This window comes from Castor canadensis, chromosome 1 (assembly GCF_047511655.1).
Source record: "Castor canadensis chromosome 1, mCasCan1.hap1v2, whole genome shotgun sequence".
Classification (NCBI taxonomy): domain Eukaryota; kingdom Metazoa; phylum Chordata; class Mammalia; order Rodentia; family Castoridae; genus Castor; species Castor canadensis.
Window position 1 is genome coordinate 191526303 of NC_133386.1, and position 10215 is coordinate 191536517.

The window sequence follows — 10215 nt, forward strand, 5'->3', positions numbered from 1 at the left end:
TTACATATCACATCATCTTTTTCAGTTATACATCTCAATTACCAAGTTAGAATGATAGGGAAGACTGATCTTAAAACTAGAGCATTGCTAAATGAGTCAACATAATTGTCATAGCTGTAAGGACATAAAGATCTCTTAAAAGAAAATGAAATCAAAGAAGGTGTCTATCCACAGATGGATAAAGAAAATGTGATATGAATGAGATTTTGACTTGTAGGAAAATGGATGGAACTGGAAATCATCACATTAACTAAAATAAGCCTATTGAACAAAGACAGATATCACATGCTTTCTTTCATGTGTCATCTAGGGGGAAAATGAAATAATAGTGAATGGAGGGGTAGCAGGGATGTGCATAGAGATGGGGTACTAGGGGAAGAGGACATATTATACATGAATGGAAGTATCATAATGTAAACCCTTACTTTGTTCAGTTAACATACACTAATACCAATTAAATGTGTTTCATGAGGCTCACAAGGCTACTATTTTGTGAAATAATTTTCTTAAAGCCTCAGTAACATCCTCGTTCCTCAGACCATATATCATAGGATTGAACATTGGAGTCAAAACGGTGTAGAAAAGAGAGAGCAATTTGTCTGTTTCCTCATACTGATTGGATTTGGGTTTTAAATAGGTGATACTGGCTGATCCATAGAATAAAAATACAACTATAAGGTGGGAAGAGCAAGTAGAAAAGGCTTTGGATCTTCCTATGTTGGATGGCAATTTGAGGATAGTTGAGATAATTCTGCTGTAGGACCCAAGGATCAACATAAAGGGAACAGTAACAAGTAATGCAGCAAATATATACACCACCATCTCATTCACAAATATGTCCCCACAAGCCAGTTTGAGCATTAGGGGAATGTCACAGAAGAAGTGGTTGATTTGGTGAGATTCACAGAATGGCAGAGAGAAAATCTGATATGTCTGCCCTATCTCCACTGGAATTCCAATGAGCCAAGAACCAGTTACCAGTTGCACACAGGCTTTGTGTCTCATGACAAGAGGATAGCACAGAGGGTTACAGATGGCCACATAGCGGTCATAGGCCATCACCGCCAAGAAGAGGTACTCTGTGGCTCCCAGCATAAGAACAAAGCACATTTGTGTAGCACAGATAAAAAAAGAAATATTTCCTGTCTGAGTCCAAAGATCCATGAGCATTCTAGGAAGAGTGACAGACACGTAACAGATCTCTAGGAAAGAAAAATTGCTGATAAAGAAAAACATGGGTGACTGAAGTATGGGTTCTACTCTTGTTACTAGAATGATGATGCCATTCCCCAACAGGATAATCATATAGATGACCAAGAATGTTCCAAAGAGAAACCAGTGAAGTTTAGGAATATCAGAAAATCCCAATAGAAGAAATTTCATAATTATAGTGAGATTTGTGTCTGTAGTTTTTAAATTGTTTTCCCCTTGTGTTTTTACATTTGTTAGCTGCATTTCTGTGTTTGATTATTGGATTAAGATATGAGTTTTGATATGATTTCTCACTATTGCTGACATTTCTATTCTCTGATTCTGAAGAAGTTTGATGTGTCACAAGAAGCAATGATCTCATCTGTAGAAAAAAAATTCAATGAAGGAAATTTTTAAACAATGGATTGATAATGGTAGATTTGCATTCAAATTTTACCAATGAGAGCTATATAGTTATATATAACTATTTACTTTCAATATCAGAAGGAATAGTAAAGATGAGCTACTTGTCCAGTCAAATATAGAATCATTTTTCAGTCTCCCTTCCTTCATTTTTTAACCCAAGGATTTGCAAGTAAAAGCTACCTTTTGAGGAACACTACTATCTATGCTAAAATTTTTCTCTTCTTTGAAAGTTCAAATATTTAATTGAAGTCTTTTCTGTTTTACTTTTAATTATTATTTTCTCCATTCTTGGAATGCATAGCATTGAAGCCAGTCCACTTTTTTTTTCTTTACAAATTCTCCTACCATCATTTTCTATACTGTTAGTTATACTAACAGTTATAGTTAGTTATACTAATAATTATACTATTAGTTTATTACCTCAAGACACATAAACCATTTAGTTCAACAAATTTGATTTTAAATTTCATAAGTATATTTACATTTATCTACTTATTAGTGCTAGAATCCAAGATGCATCATCTAACCAACTCCAAACCTACTCTAACTACTTTCTCCAAATTCCTTTGTGACAAAACAGATCCTGGTTAAAGTCAAGTTTTCCTGTTACCTAACATGAGCTGAGGCATCAGCAAAAAACACATTCAAGAAAAACATAATCTCTTTAGTCACATTTAAATTTTGACCAAAAAGAGCAACAAAACTATTTAGTTCTATGTAAAGATGCTACCAACTTCCTTAATTTGTTTGTTCACTTCATTCCAACATATTTTTTTTAAAATTCAGCTTGTAAGGCCTGTTCTCAAATATTCAAGGTCATACATTCCTTACAATCTATGTACTCATTAACTGATTGTTCAATCTTATTTTGATCAATGGTCAGAAAATGTTGGCACAAGTTTCAATATCCTCTTATAAACCAATCATCTTTTTACCTTTCCCTCAATGTGGTTTGTCTTCTTAGTTCATTCAGAAGTTTCCCATTGAAGTTGTCTACAAAGGAGTCATACCACTCATTCTATAACAATCCATCTCTTTCCAGGAAAACCTCCATGAACTCTATCACCAAATTCTGAATGCTGCTAAGTATACTTTTAGGGAGGGTATAGCTGGATTGAAGTAGGAATTAATTCATAATATTTGCTTATTTCTAAGGCCAAATATCAAGGTCCACAGGACTTATGGAAACCTGAACTGGCTGAAGTACACCTGCTACTGCTCTCAAACGTACAAAATGTATTGTTTTTCCTCATATCTACCCCCTACACATTAGTTTATCTACCCTCTCATTTCCAGGATTATTCCAATAGCCTTGCCTGACTACAAGTCATCCTACACAGAAAAAGCTGGTATGTCTATGGTCACACTATCCTGAATGTGCCTGATTTCAGAAGCTAAGCAGGATTGAGTTTGGTTAGTACTTGGATGGGAGAAAAAGCTGGTGAATTTTTAAAATAAGTAAATCTCATCATTTTAATTCTATCATTTATTGTAAGGCTACATTAGTGCCAATGGATAGCTCCTTTCTTAATGTTTCTGATGTTTCATTTCAAAACTTGTGGTTTTTTTCATTACTTTCACTATAAGTGAAGAAATTGAGCTACAAACTATTTGTACAGTTTTTCTAGAATTACTCATAATCTGTGTTCCAACTTTATACCATTGCTTTTGTCCATTCCCCTTGATTTGAAATATTATAAAACAATTTTCATACACCTCATTTTTATTTTTGAGATAATGGTTCTTTTGAGAAAGTATGACTATTCTGTAAGATCTCAGCTCCTATCATTAAGAGTTATACACTATGCTCTTATATTTTTGTATTAAGATTATTTTCTTATAATTCTGAAAATCAAGCACTATCTAGTCGAATAGGTATTTATTTTAATTTTTTTAAAAGAAGCAATTTTGAACATTGCTCGTTCCTTTCAAGTCTGAAATATTTTTTTCTTTCTTTCTGTAAAAACAAGAGAATGACATACTTCTTGTTTGTTCTGTACATTTTATTCAGAATTTCCTTTACTTCTCAGAAAGTAAAAGTCTCAATCATGCCACGAAGAAATACTGGGATGAGAAAGAAGATCCATGAGCAAGAAGTTGGTATATGCTTTTCACACACCCACAATAAGTGAATTTACTTACCTGATTCATACTCAAACATCCTTGTCATCACTTAGGAAAATAATATGTATATTAAAACCTAAGAATGTGCAAAAAAGTGCATCAGTATTGTACATATTATCTGGAGACAAAATTCATCAATGGTTCTTACAGTAAACTAAAAATTCCATCTTGATTAACTAGCAGGTCATCCACCTTCCATGAATCTTATTCCAGTCAGTTTTGACCATGACAGAAAATCTTCCCTTTAAATACTAATAGCTTCACTAACCTATCCTCTGGATGAGATCTTTCCATATATCTTTTCTACATAGTATTAGACTTTCCATATATCTTTTCTACATAATATTCCCTGACATATTTTTGACATTATTTTCCATGACTCATTCTATATAAGATATAATACAAGTCTTCACTCTAGTATTTCACATACAATTGTGAATTGGATATAACAAGTCACAACTTACTAACAACTTATTAAACTTGTTTATTTTCCATGAAGTCAGGGAGGATGTTTAGAGGCACAATGATATTGCAAAAACCAAATCTTTAATATTCAATGACATAAAGTTTCAGTTCTCATTATTATTTTGTTGCCCAATAACTTTCATTTGTTAAGAAAAAAATGTTTTTTCCCCTCTAGAAGGAGATTCCCTACCAAATAAGGTCTTCTCACATAAATGCTGTTATTCCTTTGTAATCACCATAATAAAATATATGCATTTATTTTGTGTGTAATGCATCATTCTATGATTTTGTTTTCTTTAATAGGTTATTTCATGATATTTTTAATTTTGTTTTTATTTTTGTGGGACTCAAACCCTAGGTCTTCTTCATGCTCAGTCAGTGTTCTACCATATCCCTGACATTTAATATTCTTTTAATTGTTTACAACAGACAAATTAGATAAGAAACTATATTTCAAATGCTTACCACAGTTTAATTAATTTATGTTTTTGATTTACAAATCAGAAATGTATAATTCTGTTTTAAATAGTGATGCTTTCTGAGAGCAAGTTATGATCATTGTTTGGTTCATTGTATATTTAGTATATACTATTTTTCATGTCAAATAGTTATTGAATGCATTTAAGTAGAATATCTAATATTAATAGTTTATTTCACCTTTTACAATTTTGGAGTCCGGTCTTTCTAGTTGATGAAGTTCTTAGGTACTTTATCTATCTAAATTGTTACAAATTTATGCCGTTTTAAAACAAAATCTCAAGTTGGTTTTGAAACAGCCAGTGACCTATATAGCATCAATAGTCACTTTGTGCCAGTGGGAATATTTCTTCTCTCTGTTCACACCTAAATTGCTAGTTAAGAGCTCCTCTTTATAATCACTTGGCTATGTTTTTCCAGACAATTCCTTAGATAAATCAGACTTTTCTGCAATCTCTCCATGGCATAAAATTTCACCTAATCTTTTTTCACTAAATAAGGACAGAATACCCAGATGCCCTAAAAGAAGATACACTCTTAATTATCTCATATTGCCTGCAGGAAAATGTTCAAATTATGTATTGATTTGTTGTCTTGATTTGTTTTTCATAATTCTTCTGAATAGAACTTTTCAGCAAATTTTGTCTCTTGTTAACATCATCTGGACATACTCATCCTATTATTTTTCAATTCTGTTTTACAGAAACTAAGATTACTTTATTAATATTATGATGCTCTTTCAGACATAATGAGAATACCTGAATTGACAAACAAATCCTTTTGTTTTCATATCCATTTGATAGTATTTTTACAGTGGACCAGTTTTTCAGGCTTGTGTCCTCATCTTCACTAAACTAAAGAAAAATATCTCTTAACTTTGGTCCTCAGCACTTTTCATTATTCGTGACGTGCCTCTCAATTATTTTGTAACACATATTTGGAGGTGATATGTGCTTCCAAATCTCTTACCATCACTGGTCATGACAAAATACCCCTTATTTCTACTGTCAGAGAGGTAAAACTAAGGCATTAACTATTGTGATTAATGGTACAATAAACAGAGGGAGATATCTCCCTTAAATCCTCATTTGATTTCCTTTCAAAAGATCCTCATGAGTGGGACTATTGGATATATGGTAGTTCCAATTTTAATTCTTTTCAGAAAAATCTGTACTATTTTCCATAATGGCTGAACCAATTTACCTTCCAACCAACAGTATAGGTGGGTTTCATTTTATTCAATATCTTTGCCAATACTTGTTTTCTTTTGTCATTTTTGGTAATATCTATGCATCAGTTCTGAGGTCATCTCTCCTTGTGGTTTTGATGTACTTCGTAGGCGAATAGTAAAGCTGAGCAGTTTTACATATATTTTTTGACAATCTCCATGCTCTGAGAAATGTCTAATCAGGTCACTTATCTGTTTGCAATCATACAGGTACATTAACTAACCCCATCTTTTTTTTTAAGTAGTTGAAACAAATATTATGTTTATACATATCTCAGCTCTAAATTAAAAATATATTCAAAAGTTTACTGCAAACAACCATATACATTTTAGATAAATGAAAAAAAAATTAATGTTTACCCATGCATTTATAAGTAATATTCATATGTTTTTCATTCTAAGATGTGCATTTTGTTCCATTATCCTGTTACTTCAACTACATTCACTTAAGTAATTTTTAAACATCTCATTTGGATCGAGTATACAGGTATTGGATTCCTTTTGTTGTACTGAGTATTCCTGTATTTTAAATGCAATCTTTTAAATGCTTTTTGAAGAGTTTCTTAAATCTGCAACTGAATTCTAATACAGGGACAAGGGGCACATATTAAGGGTGTGTAATTTGTTGTTTGATATGCAATACATATACAGCTGTGAAACCATGATAACAGTCAAGGTGGTGAACACGTCTATCATGACCAGAAGTTTCCTGATGTAGGCATTGAGTCCACACACACACAACAAAAAAGAAACTAATTTAACTCTACTCTGGGTGGAGAAAATATATTTCTTAAGTATTTAGATTTTTTTTTTATCATTCCCCTCTGGCCTACCACTTGAGCCAAGACCCCAGACTAATTATTTGTGTGTGTGTGTGTGTGTGTGTGTGTGTGTGTGTGTGTGTGTTTTGGAGTTAGAACTCAGGGCTTAGTGTTTGCTAGGCAGGTGCTCTACAACTTGAGCCTACCTCCATTCCTTTTTGGTCTGATTATTTTAGAGATATGGTGTTGTTTTTTGGCTAGGCTAGTCTGTACTGTGATACTATTTTACTCTTCTCACAGTAACTGGGATGACAGGAGTGTGCCACCGTGCCAAACTTTTTTACATTGAGTTAGGGCTTTCTAAACCTTTCTTGCCCAGATTCACAACACTATTGGGTTGAAATGAGTTCTCATGAGCTTTTTGACCTGGCTGACCTCTAATCATGATCATCCCTATCTCAATCTCCAAAATAGCTAAGATTAAAGGTATGAGCCACTGTGCCAGCACTTTACATTTTTTTGTGTTTTCGACAGTACAAATTTAGGCCTATCTTAATGAATATTTTCTTCAAAATTTGCATATGTTATTGCTTTGGATGATGCATGTAAAAAACCAGGCCATGCATTATTTTTTAATCATATGTGCATACAATGTTTGGGTCATTTTTCCCCCCTTCCCCCACCCACTCCCTAACCCCTCCCCCAGCCCTCTCCCTCTCCCTCCCACCCCCTCAATACCTGGCAGAAACTATTTTGCCCTTATCTCTAATTTTGTTGAAGAGAGAGTATGAGCAATAATAGGAAGGACTAAGGGTTTTTGCTAGTTGAGATAAGGATAGCTATATAGGGAGTTGACTCACATTGATTTCCTGTACATGTGTGTTATCTTCTAGGTTAATTCTTCTTGATCTAACCTTTTCTCTAGTTCCTGGTCCCCTTCTTCTATTGGCCAAACACAACAAGGGGATTGGACTTTGATCACATGATAAAAGCGAGAGCACACAAGGGAGGCATGAGGATAGGTAAGAACCTAAAAGACTATATAGCATTTGTTGCCCTCAATGCAGAGAAACTAAAGCATATACTTTAAGGCCATGCATTTTTATCCACCATAAACATGTGACCATATAAAGAATTAGAAAACAATTGGCATCCTTAAATAAATGGCATTCCAGCCTGGCACTGTAGAGTATGCTTGTACTCCCTGCTCTTTAGGCTAGTGAGAGGAGAATCATAAGTTTGAGACCAGCTTGGGTAAAAGTAGACAGACTGTCCTAAAATGAAAACAACAACAAAAATAAACAAATACAAAAGGGCTAGAGGCAGAGCTCAATTGATGGCATGCTTGCCTCACATGCATAATGTGCTTGGGTTCAATACCTAGTACTAAAACCAATTAGAAAACAAAGCAAAACAAAACAAACAACAAAATCAAAAAGCAACTGATTTATGTATTCCAATATATACTTAAAGAGCTAGTAAAGAATGTTGAAGAACATTTTTAAAACATAATAAATCCACTTAGCGTTTATTTTAAATATGAGCTGTGTCTTCATTATTTGCAATTTCTCATTATTTAGGAGTCTACTGTGGACTTTTTGATGTTAATGGTAAGAGCCTCATTTCTAGAAAACTTTATTCCTAATATCCACATATTCATGTTTGCTAATGTTCCATTAGTCAAAGTTATTCCCATAGTTAAACCAAGAATTATTGTGAGAAAAAAAAGGCATGGATGCTAGCAGGAATGATTTATTAGGGACATTACAAATATATGTGTAGCAGATTTTTTGCATGTTATACTTATTTACCATATTTATTAAAATATCTCTCAATATAAAAGTCTATTGTACATTTTTTGTTTTGAAAAACAGGATTCAATAAACACTGTATTATATAATAATATGTATTTATCATTCACGTACAAATATCATGATTCAGTCATACTTTTATGTTTATGAGAAAATCATTCAGTTATGATTGCCAAAACTAATATATTTTGTCTCCTTAATAGAGAATGTTTAGAATTTCTGAAAGACATCAAATTAAAATGTGTTATATATCAAATCAGCTTTTTTATTGATAAATCCCTATTTATCAGTTTAGCTAAGAAGAAAGAATGATTTTTTTAAACAGTGTGATTAAGGAATTGGCACAATTATTATAACTTGAAGAACATAGAGTCTGCTAGAAAGAAAATATATCACTGGGTTATTTGTACATTTTTTAAAAAGCTTGAACTATATGCTATCCATATAGACATATACATAAATTAGACATATAAAAATAATTTTTGTAACTTTGTCTCATAGTGCTAATTTTGGTAAGAATTTTCTCAGTGCCTCAGTAACATCTTTGTTCCGCAGACTATATATCACAGGATAGAACATTGAGGTCAAAATAGTATAGAATAAAGAGAGTAATTTGTCTGTTCTTTCATACTGATTGGATTTGGGTTTTAAGTAGGTGATACTGGCTGATCCATAGAATAAAAATACAACTATAAGGTGGGAAGAGCAAGTGGAGAAGGCTTTGGACCTTCCTGTCTTAAATGGCAATTTCAGGATAGCTGAGATAATTCTACTGTAGGACCCAAGAATCAACATAAAGGGAACAGTGACAATTACTACAGCAAATATGAAGACTATCATCTCATTCACAAAGATGTCCCCACAAGCCAGTTTGAGCATTGGGGGAATGTCACAGAAGAAGTGATTGATTTGGTGAGATTCACAGAAGGGCAGAGAGAAAATCTGGTATGTCTGCCTTACTTGGATAGGAATTCCACTAATCTAGGCGGCAGCCAGCAGCTGAGTATAAACCTTTGGTTCATGAGTAGAGGATAGTGTAGAGGGTTACAAATGGCCACATAACAGTCATAGGCCATCACTGCAAGAAGGAAACACTCTGTGGCTCCCAAAATAAGGAATAAGCACATTTGTGTAGCACAGGCAAGAAAAGAAATATTTCCTTTTTGGGCCCAAAGATCCATGAGCACTCTAGGAAGAGTGACAGACACATCACAGATCTCTAGAAAAGAAAAATTACTTGTAAAAATATGCATGGGTGTCTGAAGTGTAGGCTCTATTCTTGTTATTAGAATGATGATGCCATTTCCCAGCAGGATAATCATATAGATGACTAAGAACACTCCAAAAAGAAACCAATGCAGTGTGGGAATATCAGAAAACCCCAAAAGGACAAATTCCATCATTATAGTGAAGTTTGTCTTTACAATTTTCAATTGGTTTTCTCCCTGTGTGCTTAAATTTATTGAATACATTTTCCTGTTTTAAAATTGAATTGGGATGTAAATTTTGATCCTTAACTTTTCTTCATTTCTTTCTTGAAGCTTTTTGTCTTTGATTGTTGGAAGTTTAATGTGAAATCAGGAGCAATGAACTCATCTACAAAAAAGCAAAAGTTAATTTGATGGATAAAAAGCTTTAAAATGTACTTCAAATGTTAGATTGGCATTCTGATTATAATAATGAGATCCATTTAAATCACAATACCACAAAGATAAAAACATGAGCTTTAACT

The 10215-nt window shown here is 33.2% G+C and overlaps 1 protein-coding gene and 1 pseudogene across 1 annotated transcript; both read right to left on the reverse strand.

The window, feature by feature from the left end:
* Positions 1 to 474: 474 nt before the first annotated feature.
* LOC141417849 (olfactory receptor 10AG1-like) lies at positions 475 to 1455 on the reverse strand. Its single transcript, XM_074057141.1, has one exon. The coding sequence runs from the start codon at positions 1453 to 1455 to the stop codon at positions 475 to 477; it is 981 nt and encodes a 326-aa protein (XP_073913242.1).
* Positions 1456 to 8978: 7523 nt separating this feature from the next.
* Positions 8979 to 9955, reverse strand: LOC109676785 (olfactory receptor 10AG1-like; annotated as a pseudogene).
* Between the last annotated feature and the right edge of the window lie 260 nt (positions 9956 to 10215).